The sequence below is a fragment of the Schistocerca americana genome, chromosome 2 (genome assembly GCF_021461395.2).
Source record: "Schistocerca americana isolate TAMUIC-IGC-003095 chromosome 2, iqSchAmer2.1, whole genome shotgun sequence".
NCBI lineage: Eukaryota > Metazoa > Arthropoda > Insecta > Orthoptera > Acrididae > Schistocerca > Schistocerca americana.
Window position 1 is genome coordinate 711,923,393 of NC_060120.1, and position 21,568 is coordinate 711,944,960.

The 21,568-nt window shown below is 39.2% G+C and overlaps 1 protein-coding gene and 1 pseudogene across 1 annotated transcript in view; both read left to right on the forward strand.

Moving 5' to 3' along the window:
* The window catches only part of LOC124595232 (2-phosphoxylose phosphatase 1), a 116,222-nt gene that overhangs the window by 19,398 nt on the left and 75,256 nt on the right, over positions 1 to 21,568 (forward strand). The window contains exon 3 of the mRNA XM_047133890.1: positions 9,863 to 10,070. Coding sequence (XP_046989846.1) covers positions 9,863 to 10,070 — 208 coding nt within the window. The remainder of the gene's footprint in view (positions 1 to 9,862; positions 10,071 to 21,568) is intronic.
* Positions 10,155 to 10,272, forward strand: LOC124597598 (annotated as a pseudogene).

A 21,568-nucleotide genomic window follows, 5' to 3' on the forward strand; every position in this document is an offset into this window, starting at 1 on the left:
TTTAATAGTCTGCAAGTTTTCCATCCCTTGCAGAGCAGTAACTATTTGTCCTAGAGAAAAAATAAATAGGACCTTTTCTTGTAGGAAATTTTATGTGGTTTAATTTTGTACTGGGAAACATTTTCACTAGGAGTCATGGTTTTTGAAATTTTCAAGAAAAATTAAAAAAAAAAAAAAGATCTTTACATGCCTGCCTTTCCCTCTCTCCTCTTCCCCCCTCCCAACCCCCCAACCCCCCATCCCCCACCCCACAACCAATGGTCATGATTTTTAGTATATTGTTCATGAAATTTGCCCTACCATTGTACAAAAATTTGTGACTACACCAATTTTTCCCCCAGTTGACATTTTTTGTTCTTCTTTGAGTGGGCTAGTTGTGATTGTGAGACTTGGCTTTGCTTGCACTCACACACACAAAACTCTTTCACTTGCAAATCACTTACTACAGAAAAGTAACTAACTGAAAAGAACACCCACTCAATCACGAAGCCTCCAACATACAAATATAGGTGTGGAGTGTTCCTCACTGCTATCGTGCACACAATGGCAGAAACATGTTTGCTGCTGTGCAGCATTTACTGTAACACCCCCCCCCCCCCCTCTTTGCCCCAAATATACTCAATGAATAGTAAATAATAGAGATTATGTTATTTAATTTGACTGTGTCCATTGAAAAATCTATCCATCAAAGCAAAATGAGTACTGTCAAGTAAAATAAATCTGTTAGCACTAATTCTTAGCTCTAGATAAATGGTACTTTTAATGGTTATTAAAATGATTCTTTTTAAATTTTCATTTGGATCTACAGATATTTTCTGGCACCTTGATAGTTGCATTTGTAACAGAATTCAGGATGTCATTCTGATCCCCAGACGTGGCAGCAAAGCACAAATGTAAATTATTATCCTCCAATACGTTTAAGGAGTTAATCTTCTGGAAGAGAGAGAGAGAATTTCTAACCTTTTTTTTCAGCTGTCCGTGTCAGATACTAAGTTATTGACTGAACATACTTAACTTCTGGTCAGCGAATACATTCTCTGCTTTAGCTGAATTATCGCAGAACACATTTGTAAGATAAGAGGTGATAAAGATGCACAAAATTACGTAAAATGCTTGTCCAGAAGTCAACACTGTGGGAGATACTTCTGAGTGTAAAGCACATCAAACTGAGTTTCTTAACTAGTCCGGTTTTACAGCAATAGATGTGTAGGAGGCCTCAAAGTATCAGTTTAAGATTCAAAGAAATTCCACTACAGGAAAGAATATTAAAATCCTAGTGATCAACAGCTGGAGCATTCACAACAAAGTACTGTACAGTTTGAAGTTCTCCTAAAAACTAGTGAAGCTCATGTAACATTTGGTAGAAAAAGCTAGTACAAACCCAAACATTTGGAGAAATTTTAATTATATTTCAATAGGATACGCACATGAGAAATAGAAGTGGTGTATTGTCTGGCTGCTGGGAAACTCAAAGCCACCGAGACAGAAATTGAAGCTGCATGTGAGGTTGTTTGTGTAAGACTAATCATACCAAGGGTGGGCATAAACTTTTAATTGGCACTTTCTCTCAGCAACCATACTCACTCATAGATGCAATGGAAAACTTTAGAGAAAACTGGTTTTGTTAGTATGTATGTTCAGCATTCATACTGTCATCATTGGCTAATACTTTAATCATCCAAGAATCAATTGTGATAGTTATAGTTTTTTGAGTACTGAGCTTGACAAGACATCCTGCAAAACAATACTAAATGCCTTCCCTGAAAACAGTCTACTCGTACAACATGTAGTTTGGAAGTCCACTCATGATTGTAATCTGTTGGCTCTAATGGCAACAAATACACCTGACCCCTTTGGGGATGTCCATGTTGAAACTAGTATTAGAGACCCTGAGACAATTGTTGTAGCAGTGATTACCAAAATACAAAGGGAAATTAAAACAAATAAGATGAACAGGACCTGGCAAACAGATCTCCTGAATTTGGACAGGCCACTGTGTGAGTGGCGGTAGATATCGATTGATAGCAGTGTATGTGCCATTTTTCATTAGGGCAATTGCTTGGCTAGGTGAACAGTGTGTGTTTATTGTGGGGGAGTATATCCATATTGGTTGTTCTGTGATTACAACTCAGCAAGCATTTCGCACTCAGTTCGAACTTGACCAACATGATTCTGTTCCTGTGAGAAAAACTGTTTGATTGTGGGTATCAAACTTTAGAGCATCAGGTTCTGCACTAAAAAGAAAATCTACTAGCTGACCGTGGACTCTTAACAATTCCAGAAAATGTGGTGCATGTGAATGTGTCTGTCCAGCAGTCTCCAAAGTGTTGAGCCTTTAAACATGCAGCTGCCCTGGGATTGTCTGATAGGGGTGTAAGAAAAATCCTGCTCAGAGATCTTCACATGCACCCTTTCAAAACGACCGTTACAGAAGAATTTAGTAAGAGAGATTTTAAAACTCACAGAGCTGTGTGTGAGGAGGGCACTGTTTTGATTTCTTCTGATGACGCCCACCTCCTCTTGCCAGGTACTGTAAATAAACACAGTTTTGACTACTGGACAGCAGAAATCCTCAGGCACTTCACCAACGACCACTTTGCAGTCATCGTATCCCAGTTTGGTGTGCCACTGTTAAATATAGTGTGTGTGCCTGTATTTTTTTTAAGAAAATGGCATAATGGTAATAGTTAATTCAAATTGATACTGCCACATGATAGAGACCAGACCCCTACCTAAATTAAACCAGTTTGTTGGGGACTATGAAGAGGGAGAAGTCTGATTCTAACAAGATGGAACAACACCTCACATTTCTTGGCATTCTCTAGAAATTGAGACGAGTTGTTTCCTGGATGTGTTCTCTCTTCTTGAGGAGGCATCATGTGGCCCCAAGGTCATCTAGTTTATCATCCTGTGATTTTTTTTCTTTTGGGATACTTAAAGGTTCAAGGGTACTACCATCGCCTCACAACCTTGCAAGCACTTCAGGAGGCAATTACCCAGGAAGTGGCTGACATTTCACTGGAAATGACACAAAGTGCTATGGACAACATCTGGAAAAGGCTTTGTCAACATGTCAACAACAGAGGGCATAATTTTAAAAACCAACTAATTTAAAATGGCATAGTATTTGTTTTTCACAGATAAAGTATTTTCATTGTATCTTTCTTTGTTTGTAATTAACTTTAAAAATATGGTAAATCTTTTTGCCATATGTTATATGTGTTCAATAAGCTAAAAAAGCGGTATTAATGTCATATCTAAACGAAGAATTTGAAACTCTTAGCTCTAGATACGAGCATGTAGAGGAATTGTGGCTCCAGTTTTAAAGAACAGTTGACCATGCACTGGATACGTATTTGTATGTGCCAATTAGAACACTTCATGATGTGAGGGATCCTCTTTGTGTAAGTAATCATTGTAAAGAAACTTCAAAAGAGACAGTGACTATTGCATAACAGGCATAAAACAGGGTTATAGGTAGAGAAATACTGAATGAAATGTGTTTGGATGTAAAGAGGGTAATGTATGAAACCTTCAGCAACTATGGTGGTAGAATATTATCAAAAGATCTCTCACGCAAACCAAAGAAATTCTGATCATGTGTAATACCTGTTAATTGTAGCGACGTTAGTGGCAAGATTCTCATGGATGACACAGAAACTGAAACTGATGGCAGCAAAGTACAAGCAGAAATGCTTCACTCCATTTTAAAATGTTCCTTTGCAAAGGAAAATCCAGGAGCATCAACCCAGCTTAATTCTCATACACTGCAAAGAAGAATGATATAGCTATTACTGTCATTGGCATTGACAAACAGCTGAAATCATTAAACCTTGCCATGGTCTAGTGCCCTGTGAAATTTCTGTCAGATTGCATACAGAATTTGTGGCTGAGTTAGCCTCTCTATTATCTATAATATACTATAGATTTCTAGATCAAGAAACTCTGCCCATAAGTTAGCAGAAAGAATTGAGTACAACATCATCAAAAAGGGTAACAGAAGTGATCTGCAAAACTACTGTCCAATATTCTTGATATCCATCTGTTGTAGAATCTTAGAACATATACTAAGCTAAAATGTAATGAGGTATCTCAGACAGAATGATCTCCTCCGAAAACTTCTTTCAAGTGAAACTCTTCTTACACTTTTCTCACAAGACATACTGAAAGCTGTAGCTCAAGGTAGGCAGGTAAGTGCGGTATTTCTTGATTTCCACGTCAACACTTATTACCAAAACTAAAGTGAAATTTGTGACTGGATTGAGAATTTTTTGGTAGGGAGGATACTGCATGTTATCTGGGATGAAGAATCGTCAACAGATACAGAAGTAACATCAGCCATTCCCCAGGAGAGTGTATTGTGACCCTTACTGTTGATGCTGTATGTTAATGACTTGGCAGACAATGTTACTAGTAATCTGAAAATTTTTGCAGGTATCTGTAATGAAATGCTGTCTAAAATAAGCTTCACAAACATCTAGTCAGCTCTTGATAAGATTTTAAAGTGATGCAAAGATTGGCAATTTGCTTTAATGTTCACAAATGTAAAATTAACACTTCATAAAACAAAAAACAAAAATACTTTTTGACTACAATATCACTGAGACACAATTGGAAATGATAAACTTGTACAAATACCTTGGTGGAGCAATTTGTAGGGATATAAAATGAAATGAAACTTCCTGGCAGATTAAAACCCACAGTTTTAATCTGCCAGGAAGTTTCATTTCATTTTATATCCCTACAAATTGCTCCACCAAGGTATTAAAACCCACAGTTTTAATCTGCCAGGAAGTTTCATATCAGTGCACACTCCACTGTAGAATGAAAATTTCATTCTAGAAACATCCCCCAAGCTGTGGCTAAGCCATGTCTCTGCAATATCCTTTCTTCCAGGAGTGCTAGTTCTGCTAGGTTCGCAGGAGAGCTTCTGTGAAGTTTGGAAGGTAGGAGACGAGGTACTGGTGGAATTGAAGGTTTGAGGACGGGGCATGAGTTGTGCTCGGGTAGCTCAGTCGGTAGAGCACTTGCCCGCGAAAGGCAAAGATCCCAAGTTTGAGTCTCAGTCCGGCACACAGTTTTAGTCTGCCAGGAAGTTTCATATAGCGCACACTCCGCTGTAGAGTGAAAATTTCATTTTATAAAATGAAATGATCACAGGTTCAGTCATAGGAAATGCAGGTTCATTGACAGGATACTAGGAAAATAATCAGTCTACAAATGAGATATGTACAAAATACTCATGTGGCCCATCCTAGAATACTGATCAAGTACGTTTCTTATTAAATCTACAGAGTAATATGCCACATAATTTGTCCTGCACAGTGCATATTGTCAAGAATGTGTATATTCTGCTCACGTGGGTGCTCTGAGGAATAGTTCAAATCCACTGATACTTTCCTCATTAAGACAACCAAACTAAATATTCAGGCTGACAGATAGTTTGAGTACTGATCAGCTATTGCGATCAAATTTCCCTGTGAGATCTAGACTATTGATCAAAATTATCCGGACACCTATTGGTGAATATTAATAATGGATGTTATGACGGCTTGAATTCTGCTGGGGAGGGGGGGATGCCTGGATGTCTTTGGAAGAATGGTACCTCATTCTTCCTAAAGAGCCAAAACCAGTGAAGGTAATGATGCTGGATGCTGGCTCTGGAGTGAAGTTGACATTTAACTCATTGTGAAGCTGTTCCATTGGGTTCAGGTTGGGGCTTGGGCAGGCCAGTCCATTTCAAGAGCATAATTGCCCATAAACCATTGCCTCACAGATGCTTTTTTATGACACACTGTGAAGCTGATACAATCAGTCATCATCTCCACACTGTTCCTCTATTGCACGCAGGACACAATGCTGTAAAATGCATTCATATACTTCTGCATAAATTCCTACGTGCAGTCATTGTGCTAGCTGAACTACTGGTCTAAATATTCTGTGCCTTAGAAATAAATCACTAGAACTTGAGGTAGCAATGAATGGTGCAAACATTGACTGCATGTGCATCATGGAGCATTGGTGCAGAACTTTTGAACTAACTATCATTAATATTCATCCATATAAGTCGGCAAGTCAGTATTGTAGAAAAAATGCCAAAAACAGAGGTGTATGTATCTTTTCTAAATCAAGTATCAGGTACAAAAGAAGGTGTGAAGCTGAATTATGGAGGGTGGAGAACCATTTTGAACCAGCAGCTGTAGAGTTGTATGAAATACAGGGAAAAGTTATAGTTATAGCAGTATACAGTCCACCTACTGGGGACACAGACATATTCATTAATCAATTAGAAACACTGCTTAACATTCTTTTTACTGAAAGAGCCACTGTAGTTGTCTGTAGGGATTCCAACATAAATCCAATGAATGAAAGTAGGCTAAAAAATCAATTCCTAAATCTATTATTTAGTTTCAGTCTGTTTCCACACATACACGAGCCCTCAAGAATAACAGATAATATGAACAGTCTTATAGATAATATATTTTCAAATGTACAATCCACAGAAGTAGGAGTAACAAATACTGATTTGAGATTATCAGACCATAATGCTCTTATCTTCAAAATTCCTTCAATGCCACTGCAAGTATAAAAGTGTACTTCATGTATAAAAGGAAATTTTCCACTGAAAACTGTGTAGAATTTACAAATATCCTAACTAGTGAGTCCTGGGCAGAAGTGCTGTCCCTAACAAATACGAAGATGCATATAACACTTTTTCTTCAATTTTCATGGGATATTTCAAAATGAGCTTTCCAAAGAAGCTGTCCAGAATCACATCACATCACAATACAAAGCCAAGTTCTTGGATCACAGTTGGCATCAAAACTACTTGTGGAACTCTAAAAAGACTTCATTCAAAATTGAAGACATCTACAGAGCCACAGTTCATAGAATATGTTAAGAATTACAAGAGGGTATATCTAAAAGTAATTGCCAAGGCAAAATTTATGAGTAATGACAACTTAATAAGACAGTCTGATAACAAATCAAAAGCCATATGGGTTATTGCGAAGACGGAAACAGGAAAGAAATGCGAAGATCAGGATATCATTCTCAAAAACACAGAAAATGTCAATATTAAAAAACAAGATTTGCCAAATTACATCAACATTTATTTCAAAAATTCAACTTCATTAAGCTTGAAATTTAGAAACCAAGGAAAACCTGAATTTCCAAAAGCTGCTTGTAGCATGAGGATATATCCAACAGATGAACATGGAGTGTTCAAAGTAATAAAAGCTTGAAACCTAAAATGTCAGCAGGAGTAGATGAGGTGCTTGTTTATATCATAACAATGACAGCTGCACAAATTGCAAGGCCCTTGGCATACATAGCCAACTTATCATTTAGTGAAGGAGTGTTACCAGAAAGGATGAAAATGTCAAAAGTGGGGCCATTATTCAAAAACAGCGACAAGCAAAGGCAGAAAACTATTGGCCAATATCCCTCCTTCCAGCATTTTCCAAAATAATAGAAAAATTTATGAAGCACAGAATCAACAAATACCTAAAAGACCATAAGTTATTAAATAGAAATAAACATGGCTTGCAGGCTGGTAAAAATACAGTAAAAATACGGAATCAGCACTAATGTGTTACACTGAACAAATAGTCAAAAATCTAGAAAAAGACAACAGCATAGTAGGAATAAATTTAGATCTCTCCAAAGCATTTGGCACTATCAGTCACAACATTCTTTTAGAAAACTGGAAGTATTAGGTATTCATGGGACAGGGAAAAAGTGGTTTGAATCATACCTTAAAACAGAACACAGATTGTAGGACTGATGTCAGATTACTCTAACCACAAAATAAATTTAGTATCAGATGCAGAAAAAAAGTGGAAATAGGAGTGCCACAAGGCAGTATTCTAGGTCCCTTATTGTTCCTTGTCACATAAATGACTTTCACACCTTAGATGGAGCAGCAAAGGCCATACTGTTCGCAGATGACTAGTGTGATAATAGGTGCACCAAAGCAGATGCTGCAAACAACTACTGATCAAGTAATAAGTAATGTCCACACTTGGTTCAGTGCAAACCGGTTGACATTAAATGCAAATAAAACAAATTATATGCAGTTTGGGAAAATATGTCAAAATGTAAATCTTGATCTGTTTGTTGGGTGACAAGGCTATAGACAGAGAGGCATCAATAAAATTGCTCGGGACTCATGTAGATGAAAATCTTAATTTTAGTGATCGTGTAATGAAACTTGTGCAGAAACGTAACTCAGCCTATTTTGCTCTTAGAATTATTGCAAATGTTTGTACTGCAGAGGGTGCCAGGATGCCATATTTCGCTATTTTCAGTCTCTTGCAACATACGGAATAATATTTAGGGGTTCCATCTAAAACAAATCTTTCTGTTACAGAAGAGCACTACCCGAATAATAACACACAGTCATCCACAAACACAATGCAAACCCTTATTCAACAAGCTTAAAGTTCTAACAATACCTTCCTTATATATATCAAAATGTGTTTTATATGTTAGGGGCCACCTTGCAGATTTTCAGACAAATGCCGACTTGCATAACTACAATACTCAAAATAGCACAGCACTGTGTACTCAGCAAACAAAAAGACCACACTCACAAAGGAATGTGAGCCATATTGGTACAAAACCCTACAACATACTGCCAGCCGACATCAGAAAGCTAGAACATGAAAACAGATTTAAAGTAGAATTTAAAGTATTTCTACTTGAACAGTGTTTTTACTCAGTAAATGACTATTTAGGTCAATAAATAATTCTAATAATATTTATATTAATGCAAAACTGAAAACACCGCCTTCCATCCCCTAAAGTTTCTGTTAATTTTTTAAATCTGATGGACAGCTGTTGAGTGTGATAAAATCTTTACTGAATAGATGTAGTGAATATAAGGGCTTCCTGTTTAGAAAAGACAAAAGACATGCAGTTACAATACTGTTAGTATACATGTATAAAAAGTTGTATTACTGTGTCTTGTATGACCAACTATTATTCTTTGTACATTTTTTGTACAATTTTGTATGTATTGTTCTTTCTACTACTTAATGTAAAATTTTGTATGTTCCTTTTTCACAAATTATTTACCATAAATTTACATGTACTTTTGGACAACACTCATACCATATTTATTGTCTACAGATGGATAAATAAATAAATAAAAAGTACATGACAAATGCCTGCTCTTGGTTTGGCTGTGATTATTCCTCTGCTTTTCCACTTCACAATCACATCACTGAATGGACATGAAAAGTTTTAGAAAGGTTGAAGTGTCACTGATGGATTTATTAGTCAAGTGACATCCAATTAGTAGTCCATGTTTGAAATCACTGAGCTCTCCTGACTGACCCATACTGCTGTTAGTGCTTCTTTCCTGACAACACATATCCACATCTCTTATTACATTAGTGTGACTGCCTCTCATGTTATCAAGTCATCAATTCCACAGTACCTAAGGGTGTCTGGATACTTTTGATCTGATAGTGAATGTCAATTTGTCATGTGCTAAAAGTAGGGCTTTGATTTATGCCATATGATGAACTATGGACCAGTAATTCTATATTTAATATGTTGTTGAAAGTACAGCTACAGAGCTACAAATAGTTAACGTGTCTCCATATAATGAAAATGTGTAATTGTGTAGCTTTTAGTCCATAATGTCATCCAAATCAAGAACTTTAGTAATCCAGCGTTTTATTATAATCACAGTCTAAAATTAGCACTCAAATATATAAAACATGTTTCAGTTGTAACTTAGCAGTCACCTGCAGGATCTAATCAGTGCAAATTTTACTGTCCCAATCTTCTAAAACAGATTAATTGCCAGACTGTAATTGTAACATGAAATATGTTTTTCTGTATCCCTGTACAGGTCAAGTACCTAGCAACAATCTGTCACTGGAAGCCATATTGATATTCTTGAGGCATGGAGATAGAGGTCCTCTCTCACATGTTCGAAATGTCTCAACTGTCAATTGTGCAGTTGATTTATCAGGTGTTGATCACGACCGCACAGTACGACAACTGCAGCAGCTTCTACACAACGCAAGTTCGCCCCAATTAATGGGGCCATTTCATGGGTAAGAAATTACTCTTTTTAATAATAATATTCTGTCTGTCTTAAGAGGTTAGTTATTTTTTTTGGGGGGGGGAGGGGATTAACTGCCAACGGTCTTGCCACAGTGGTAACACTGGTTCCCATCAGATCACCGACGTTAAGCATTGTCGGGCTGGGCTAGCACTTGGATGGGTGACCATCCGGTCTGTCGAGCACTGTTGGCAAGTAGGGTGCACTCAGCCATTGTGAGGCAAACTGAGGAGCTACTTGATTGAGAAGTGGCGGCTCCGGTCTCGTAAACTGACATACAGTCGGGAGATTGGTGTGCTGAACACATGCCCCTCCGTATCCGCATCCAGTGACACCTGTGGGCAGAGGATGACTTGACAGCCAGTCAGTGCTATTGGGCCTTCCAAGGCCTGTTCGGACGGAGTTGAGTTTTAGTTTTTTTAGATTAACTAAAATTTCTGTGAAAATCAGAAATGCAGTCTAAGATACAACATCTAAAGTGAAGAGTCTCTTTTAAATACAACACTTTTTGTTTTGTGAAAATAACACAGATATCTGCATATAGAAATTCAATGTGTTTAGTGCAGGGAAGTAAGAGTGCCTTTTGATGTTACAGCTATATTTGAGCTACTGAAATGTAAGAACATATTGCTCACATGCATCTATACTCTTCAGAAAATCAGCAGAACAAGTTTAAGCTGCTTCCCTGATGAAGAGTTACAACCTCTGCAGGAAGTATGACCCTTGTAGTCAAATGTCCATATACAAAACTATTGTATTTGTCAGAGTCGTGTAACCTTTCTGCATCTCTTAATCAGGGAACCAGGGAGCTTTTATTTGGTCTGTGTACGCTCACAGAGAATTAATAGAATGCAATACTAGATGTCCATTAGTTATATCTGACAGTTTCCAAAAAGTGATTTGTGTACTGGTATGAAAATCTGTACTACCATTATCAACTGTGTTCCTGGGGAGTATAGCTCGACATTTAATTCCATTCCAAAAGATGATAATGCGGCACAGGTATTGGAATTCTAACCCACTGCTCCCTGCTGTCTCCCCATAGGGTAGGGTGTACTTCAGTTAAATTAACTTTATGATTGACATTTCAGCTAGTTGAATGGTGGGGGCCAACTGCCTGCCTATTGAATTTCGTTTTTGAATACCATGTACTCACTGTGAGGCCTAATTTGCATGTATATAATGCAGAGCCTTGTCAAGCATGACTGGTTCCACACCTGCAGCATACTGCAGTCTGTCACAAAGTTATTTTATTCAAGCTATAATGGGATGCAAGAGATGATGTCTCAAACATTGTTATAATAACAGAATTTGCAAAAATTCCAAGGCAATGTTAACAGGTCTTTTGATGAAACCATCATGAAAAATAATAACATGATTACCATATATTGCTCCACAGCCTGATAAAAATGTAGGAGCTTCTTGCATTTTGCATTAACACCTTGGACATGTGGACCCACACCAGTTTTGGTTTTGTCTCCATACAAACAGGTTCTTTAGGTGCAATGAACTGAGATTACAATAGAGTCTGGAAAGTAGGGAGAAATCACCGTATTACTTTGTTTTCCATACTTGTCACAGACTACACTTCATATTCAAATCTAGCAACAGCTGCGGAAAATGTTGTCCACACAAGTTGTAAAACTCAACATGTCACTTATATAACTGAAGGTGTGAGATAAATAAGGCTTCATTTAGTGCAGGGGTGTCCAACCTGCAGCCTGCAGGCTGCATGCGTCCCAAAGCAAGTATCAATGCAGCCCAGGAAATGAGCAACTATCAGAAAATTTGTAAAATAGTAATAATAATAATAATAATAATAATAATAATAATAATAATAATAATAATAATTCTTTATAGAACGAGCAGAAACTAGCAAAATACACAAAGCAATCACTCATATGAATACATCGGCTACACCACTGCAATTTCATAACCACTTCTACAACCCTTTAGATCACATAACATCAACAGATACAAAGAAAGTAAATTGGGAAAAGAAAACACTACATGGCAAGCACCTGTATCATCTAACACAGCCACACATTGATCAAGATGCATCCAACACATGGCTAAGAAAAGGAAATATATACAGTGAGATGGAAGGATTCATGATTGCAATACAGGATCAAACAATAAACACCAGATATTACAGAAAGAATATTATTAAAGATCCCAATACCACAATAGATAAATGCAGACTTTGCAAACAACAAGTAGAAACGGTAGATCACATCACAAGCGGATGTACAATACTAGCAATTACAGAATACCCCAGAAGACACGACAATGTAGCAAAAATAATACATCAACAACTAATAAAACAACAGGTTCCCACATACAAGTATGCATCACAAAATGTACTGGAGAATGATGAATACAAATTATACTGAAACAGAACCATTATAACAGATAAAACGACACCACATAACAAACCAGACATCATACTCACCAATAAAAAGAAGAAATTAACACAACTAATCGAAATATCCATACCCAATACAACAAATATACAGAAGAAAACAGGAGAAAAAATTGAAAATACATCCAACTGGCTGAGGAAGGCAAGGACATGTGGCATCAGGATAAAGTTGACATTGTACCAATTATACTATCAACTACAGGAGTCATACCACGCAATATCCACCAGTACATCAACGCAATACAGCTACATCCAAACGTATATATACAACTACAGAAATCTGTAATTATTGATACATGTTCAATTACCCGAAAGTTCCTAAATGCAATGTAACATATACCTCACAGTTAAAAGGAAGTCATGCTTGATCAAGGTCCGTGTCACTTTCCATTTTTAACCAGACATAATGTCTGAGAAAGGAAAGATAATAATAATAATAATAATAATCCATAACATTCTGTTTATGTAAAGTTATGATAAATTGAATTTGAAACTCCTACCTCATGATGCCATTCTCTCTTTGGTCCAGCCCACACTTAACATTCGACATCTTTTATGAACAGTATGGATACAGTGCCAGAACGTTTTCAGATGGAATGCATAGAGCTGCAGTCTGACATCCAATTAAAAGAAATATTTGATCATGTATCTTTGTTGGACTTTCACAAATCATACCTGCCCAGAGACAAATATTCCCTGTTGCACACTCACACGTTATATATGTCATCTTTGTTTGGAAGCTTGTACATTTGTGAACAGATTTTTTCGAGAGACAAGCACACAAAGAGTAAAAATACAACCAAAATTTCATCTAAAAGTCTTGAGAACACCCTGAGAATTGCAACAACTTTGATCAAATGAGATACTGATACATTTCCAAATTCAGAGCCAAATGTCCCATTAATCCCATGAATTGTACTTAACTTACACTGGTCAGCCAGAACATTATGACCACTGACCTACTTTTGTTATAAATCTGTCCAGGCAATAGCAGTGTTAGACACACGAACAGTGCATGTAGTATCAGTGTTCATACTGTCCCTGTGTAGAATGGGGAAGGTGCACACTCTGTCTGAGTTTGACTTATGGCAGACTGTGATGGCCAAGAGGCTTGGCACAAGCATTTTAGAAACTGCACAACTTGTTGGGTATTCAAAGAGTTCTGTGGTGAGTGTCTTCAACATGTGGTGAAACCAAGATGAAACTACATCCAAATGTCGTGGGTTGGGCAGCCACCCCTCATTACAGACGTTGGAAATCGTAGGCTGGGCAGACTGGTAAAACAGAAAAGACAGTGAAATGTGGCAGAACTAACATCAAATTTTAATGCTGAGCAGATCCCGAGTGTGTCTGAAGAGACAGTGCATCTAACACTTCTAACAATGGGCCTCCGCAGCTGACAACTCATGCATATGCTAATGTTAAATGTTAACATCGTGACATCATCAACTACAACTGAAACGGGCAAGTGACCATCAGCACTGGGCATTGGTGCAGTGGCAGAGTGTTGCATCGTCTGATGACTCCTGATAATTTCTTCATCATGCCAAGGGATAGCATGAATCTGTCATCTTCCAGGGGAACAGCTCCTTGACACCTGTACTGCTGGTGGCGGCTCCATTATGCTCTAGGAAACATTCATATGGGCATCCATGAGTCCAGTGGAGCTCGTGCAAGGCACTAGGATGGCCAAGGAATATGGTACACTAGTTGCAGAACACGTACACCAGTTCATGGCGATCATGTTTGCTGACAGCAGTGGCATTTTTCAACGTGTGGAATGGCTCAAGGACCACAGGGGCTGGTTCCAGTTGGTGTGCTCCCCCCCCCCCCCCCCCCCCCCCCAACTTGTCAGATCTGAACCCAATCGAACACATCTGGGATGATGTGATTGAATATTGCGTCAGAGCTCATTGGGAATTATTTATTTTTTTATTTATTGTATTAAAAATAGGTGACTTATGTGTGCAGATGTAGTGCCAACTCCTCCAGTGATCTACCAACACCTCATTGCTTCCATGTCACAACATGTCACCACTGTTATCCATGCCAAATGTGGTCATAATGTTCTGGCTGATCAGTATATATGTAAAATTATCAATGAAATCTCATATATAAAATCTCAGATTAACTCCATGTTCCTTTTATAGAATAAAGAATCATAAATTAATAAATTATAAATTACTTAAATGTATTAATTACATACCTTTGACTGTGTCCCTCTCTCGTCACCCCCAATTTTTTCTCCCTCAGCAGTTAGTTTTAGTGTGAAGTATATTATGTCTTCTTCCAATGTGGCCCAGATAGAGTAAAATGTTGGACACCCCTGATTTAGTGTGAGAAATTAATGTCTTCCTTTAAAGTCCTCACACAGTTTGTCTTGTGTGCATTAGTTTTATTTTATTTTTATTTAGTGACTTACAAGAACACACTTTGGATCTGGTCTTTTGTAGGAATGACGGGTAAGGGTGGATATGAATTATGCTTCACAGTGGACTACACAACATTCATCCTCTGTGCCATGTCACATTAGATGTGTTGTGATTGTGATGTGACTTCTACACTGTTGTGACATGTCTATTTATCCATTAGTATGTCACCTCTGTATGACTGTACAAGTGGAGTGTTGGAGACAACTACACAAATAAATAATCCAAGTACCATAACTATATTTACAAGGTCCAGTAGCATTAATGTGACCATTGCTTAAGTTCATCATCAATGTGCAATAACAACTCACAGAAGGCAGGTCGTCAACACTAATAGTGGAGGCTATATAAAGCATGTTGGGGGGATGTGAAAAACAGTACAGTTATTGTTATGTGGAAACAGAGTAATTAATCTGATGTCCAAAAGGGCATGATCATTGGCTTTCAGGTCCTGGTTGGAAGCATTTCCAAAATGACTAAGTTTTTAAACTCTTTACATGCCACATGGTTAAAGTATACCATGCATGGAAAAATGGTGCTATCCGAAACCAGTGTTGAGGCTACTGCAGTGCATTGCAGACCAGAGATGACAGGAGTGAACAATAGCTGTGGAGATGTGTCCCGGTAAATAGACATACAACTGTTGAGCAACTTGCCACCGAGGTGAACCACAGGGCACCAACAGTGTCTCCTGTTCAGTGAATGTTGCTGCATGTGGGTCTCCAAAGCAGGTGCCTGGTTCTCGCACCCATGCTGACTGTTGTTCGTTGGCGATAAAGGCTACAATTTGCACGTCAGTACTGAGTCTGGACGCCCACTCAGTGGCTATAGAAGGCCTTTTCAGATGACAGATGGCCAGTGGCACATACAGCATGAAACGGCTGAAAGCAAATACCCTGCAACAGTCATTGGAAGGGTCCAGGCCATTATGGTCTGGGGAACGTTTTCATGACCTATCCTTGGGGACCGTATCCACCCTGCATGTCCTCTCACCACCAAACTCCCTGGATTTAAACACAATAGAGAATCTGTGGGACCTCCTCAACTAGGTTGTTTCCACCATGGATCTGCAACTGAGAAAACTAGCATAGCTGGCCATGGCACTGGAGTTGTCATGGCTCCACAGAACCTCACTGACTTTCTTCCTGCACATCTTACAGCAGTCTGTGCTGTAAAAGGTGGTTATTCAGACTTTTCATAGGTGACCAAATTAATGTGACTGGACAGTGTGTTAGAACACTCCAAACAAAACCTAGAACTCTGGTATAACTGAACACAAATCTCTCCTTTTGGAACAAGTAACTTCAGACAACTAAGTCCATAACTAGACAATGCAATATAAGTCTGATAGATCCTCTTACAAGTCCACCTCTACCAAGTTGCATTCTGAGATGGCTTACTTGAGGTCCACTGTACTGGCAGTGGTACTGCTCGCCGATGACTGCCACAGGAGATAGCACGCTGGCTTCCTGGCATGGGCTCTGACTTTGGACCTCCATGAACTCACTGTACTCACTAAGGGCTGAGTGTAGACTGACTGTTGAAGCCTGATGGCGCTGGCTATATTATCGTGTGGATGAATACTTTCAATCCAGATAACTGATTGCTGCTGTTTGTGATGACAGCCGGCTTGCTTATTGGCTTCCAGTAATTGATTGGTATCTATGGAAGGCATGGCGCTGTAGTTCTATTGGCCGTGGTGCTCTCTTAGGGCAGCTGTCACTATCAACCTTGTTGAACAATCGGACTTGTGATTATGCAACCAGGAATGTCATCCTGTATCACAGGATGTCACCTGGCGAGTGCTGGAGGATGTAGCTTTCCTGCCACCTCATGTGAAGAGATTTGCCATTGGTGTGGTCTGAAACTGTGACTAGGGTGACGTTCATCTGGTGCCCAGTCATCGGTTGATGTAGTAGGTTACTGCCTCTGGGCAGCAAAGCAGCAAAAGAACTGATGCATGAGCGTAGGTCAGTAGCTTATGGACAGCAGGCGCACTCGGGCCAGCCCACTCGTGGCACTGACAGTTAAATGAAGGCCCAGACAGGTTGTTGCCGTAACACAGGAGGGAAGCCAGGAGTACAAGAAGCACCACAGTACTGGAATACAGAGCCAGATACAACGTGCAGCCCGTTGAGCTTGTAAGACCCACCTGGTAGTGCTGCAGCCCAGAGAAAAGAGAACCCAGAATGAGAGCAAAGCAGAATAGTGATATCCACTTGAAGAACCACAACAGAAGGGCCCTACATGGAGGCCAGTGGCAGATGGAGAGAGCTGTCATTAGGTCCACCCAAAGTGCCATAGTGGAGGTAAGGCATATGGAGTTGGTCATATAGGATGACACAGGATCTCATAGCGCAAAATGAGCAGTGGTGTCCAACATGATGGGTGAGAAAGGCCATCCACCTTGTAGATCTGCTGAAGCACCAGGGTGATTGGGGGGGAGGGGGGGGGGGCATCCTTAGGTTGCCCCAGCAAGTGATGTATGGTTACCCATTGGAAGTATCTGGAATGACCAACCAATTTGCATCCCATAGGGATCAACTGGAATGTAAGGGTAGCTGAGACCCTGGTGTCAGTGGCTCCAGTCCAGACAGGGAAGGAGGCAGTGGGTACCACTGTTGGTCACATCTGAGATCCTTGGGGGGCGCTTGAATCATGGTCGCAGAAACCCAGATGCCGGAATAGATTGCCCAAAAAGTTAGCTGATGTATGTGAATACGTGACAAGAAACTGCACTTGCACACTGACTGAACAGTACTGTACTTCTACATGACAGCTACTATGAAGTGGCTCTTGACGGTTGTTATTGTGAAATGAATTCACTTACTGTGACTATGTATTAGTGCCATTGACTAATGGTAAACGAAAATTCATCTTAACAACTTTGGCTATCCAGTCATGCCCCCAGGCTGATCCAAACTTCCATATCCCATGCAGTCATAACCCCTATGCTTGCATATTCATGAAACTAAGCACAGGAAGACAAATGTGTTTTGTATCATCATTTTAGCCCTGCCAGACTCAATTACATCATTAACAGTGACAGTGCCTGTGTTTATATAGTAAGTGCGTTTTTACTATACATTGTGTTGTAGTAAATGCAGTTACTGCATAAACACAGCCACTGTCAATATTGTGGTTATTACTGCTTTTGAGAGTACTTGAAGAAAACAATTATGCACAAGTATATGCATCAATAATAGACCGAGATAATCCAGTATTTATTTGAAATTTAAAAAAATGTCCATTAATGCCTAAATTCACAAAAATTGCTTCAACAAAATGTTCAAGAACTGAGGCCATGGAACAGATGAACAAAAGAACAATTAGGTTCATCATTATCCACATAGTGTGTAACAAAATCTACAATAGAACAAACATCTTGAGTAGTCTCACCATGAGAATATAGTAATCAAACAAAGTTTGCATTATTGTCAAAACTATTAGTATAAGAATCAGGTTCCTGAGCCTGAGTAGGCAAAGTCACTTGAAAACAAAGGATCACCTGTAACAGCAGGTGGATCTGTACGGCGCAGTATCTGTGAACATACTTCAGCTTTATGACCCTGGTTGTGGCTAAAAAGGCAGTGCAGGCATACGAAAGGATAAGATGGCCTGTTATGGTGGATGAAACACTGGGCACAAGATTTGATGGGTGACACCAGATTACTGGCAAGCAACGAGTACTGGTTCTGTGGTGTAGCCCAATGTTGTACTGACAAGTGACTAACGGAGGAAGCGGAGTCTGGGTCTTGATGACTGTCCAATGCCTAGGTGGCAGATGACCAGCTGAAGGGTAGGGGGTAAGAGGATATCCTGAGGTGTGGCCCAAGGTCTACGAGAGTGGCTCTGATGACCTGGCTGAGCACAGTGGGTAACTGCATTATACTGAAAAGTCACCTGAAACACACTGGAATTATCACACTGAAATGCCTGCGCAGAGCTGCAGTGCTTTTTCAGAAGTTTGCTCTGTGATTAAACAGCCATTTAATGAGGGATTGTACAGGCAAAGGAGGTTGCTCTGAAGCAATGAGTGCAGAGTGTGATTAGTAACATGTCCCTGACTACTGAATCTGCAAAACCAGGCATAGGTCAGATTGTAACACGTTACCTGGCAGTCATGAGCTAGGCCTTACAAAGAGGCAATACATTCATTGTATGGTTCTCTAGATGTTTATATACAAAGAAAAAAATCCTCTGGTCTGTTGCTGCCACAGAAAGGTTATCTTGGAAAAATTTGCCTAGTTATGTTTTATGTCTGAGCAATTAAATTCACTCAGATGTTTATCCAGAAAAAGTTGTATTGTAAGTTCAAACACAGGAGCACCAGTGGTAGTGAAGAAAAATACACATTCATTACATCAACTTGAAGTCCATACACAGTGAAGCTTTGATCCAAGCAGTCCACATAGCAGGTCCAATGGTCCCATGATGGGTCGAACTGAAAAATGCAGTGGCTGGACACTGAACATGTAGGTTGTGCTGCAGCTCAAGTTCCAAGTGGTTTTGCAAGCAGGCCTGAGCATCTGCCAACATGTGCAGTACAGTCTGCAGGGAGTGGAGGGGAGTAAACATGGGAACAGAAAAGTCTACAGATTCTGTCTCCTGGAATAAGACACACACAATAAGAATTCACAGCAAGGTACATGCAACCAATCCTTGAAGGGAACAAAGCACTGTCCAGAGTTTTAGTCCAAGTCACTAAGGAAATGGGGAACCCGTGTACAAAACAACCAGAGATCAGAGCAAGCACACTGCGCCACAGCAACCATGAAAAAATGAGAAGTACCTTGATGGAGACAGCCACAAGTCAGTGCAAAGTACTAGACAACAGTCAGCAAAAATGGTCACTACTTGAGCAGTACCAGAGAAGCAGAAGCTTTGCACCACAATACCAAGAAGTTGCAAAATCCGTAGACTGTGGATCAAAACTGACTGTGCCACTTTTGTGACATAGCTGCACCACTATTACGATGTATCTCTCTGTCCAGTAGCATGTCACCTCAAAAACAACTATGTCATTGTAGTGTCAGAGACAACTACACAAATAAAGTACCATAACTGTGTTTGTTAGAATACTCAAATGAAACATAGAACTTGGGTATAACTGAACTCAAATCTCTCTTCTTGGAACATGCAACTTCAAACTTCTAGTCCATAACTAGACAATGCGATACAAGTCTCATTGTTCCTCTTACAAGTCTGTCTCTACCAAGCTGTATTCTGAGATGGCTTCCTTGAGGTCCACTGTACTGGCAGCAGTACCACTCACTGATGATAACTGCATGAGGTAGCTCACTGGATTCTTGGTGTGGGCTCTGACTATGGTCCTCCATGAACGAGCTATACTCACTGCAAGCTGAATGTAGACTGATTGTAGAGGCTTGACAGCGCTGGTTATATGGTCTTACACTTGATCCCCATGACTGGCTGCTACTGGCCTTGATGACAGGTTGCTTACTCATTGGCTCTCTGCATAATGTGACATCATCCAGTGGTTGATTGGCCTCTATGGAAGGCATGGCACTGTAGCTCTGTTAGCCATGGTGTCTTCTTAGGGCAGTCATTGCTATTGACCGTCTTAATTACCACACCTGCCGATTATGAAAAACCTGTGACACGACATAATACCATGGGATTTTGTGCAGTGAGTGTTGGGTGATATGGCAGTTTGAGTCATTTCTTGTGTCATACAAGTTACTGAATTCCTATCACAGAATGTGTTATCTAAAATAAAGTGATTCAATTCTTTTTTATTTTGCTTATTTCTTCAACAATAAAAAAACTATATTTCTGTTTGGGTATGTACCACCAGAAAGTGTTCATATATTATGATACACATAATTCACAAAAGTAAAATGTGCTTTCACTTTTGTTAATTTGCAGATAAGCACATAAACTAAGAGTGTGTAATTTCAGAGACTGATCATAGACATTCAAAGGGGAGACAAGAAGATGCACTTGCTCCCTCCTGGAATCTGGTGTAGTGACTTAATTATTTACAGATTTCTTTTGTTTATCTACAACTAACTGTTAGAAATTCTAATAAGGAATCATGAAGTACATAATTACACTGACAGAAGGAAAAATGACATTCATACTCCATGTTAAGGTTGTCTTTAGCACAAAAAGGGGTGCATAAAGCTGCAGAAAAAATGTTTGATCGCTTACCCTGTGATATAAAATGTCTGACAGGCAACAAAATAAAATTTTATAACAAACTGAAGAAGTTTCTCCTTGACAACTCCTGTTCTGTAGAAGAATTTCTATTATTGCAATGTGTAAACTGTGGTGGGTAGGATTGTAGCCATATTTACAAATTCTTTTGTGATGTGAATTTAAAATGACTCATTCCCCATCATTATGAGTGATTTTGCAGAATGATCCATGTAACATGAAACTAACTAACTAACTATCTAGCTGCTGATTTAGCATTGCAGAGCATGATAAGAAAGACTGAGGCTTCAGCAATCACTATAATGCTTAGGTTTCTTGTCTCTCAAGATGTGTGACATTTGTTTGCCACTGTGGCAGTTTTATGCTCTTTTTCTGTCAAAGCTGGTGCAAACCTTTGCAGAGCAATACCAAAAGTTGCTTTCTCACACAGACCTGCAGGAAAATACCAATGGTGCACAG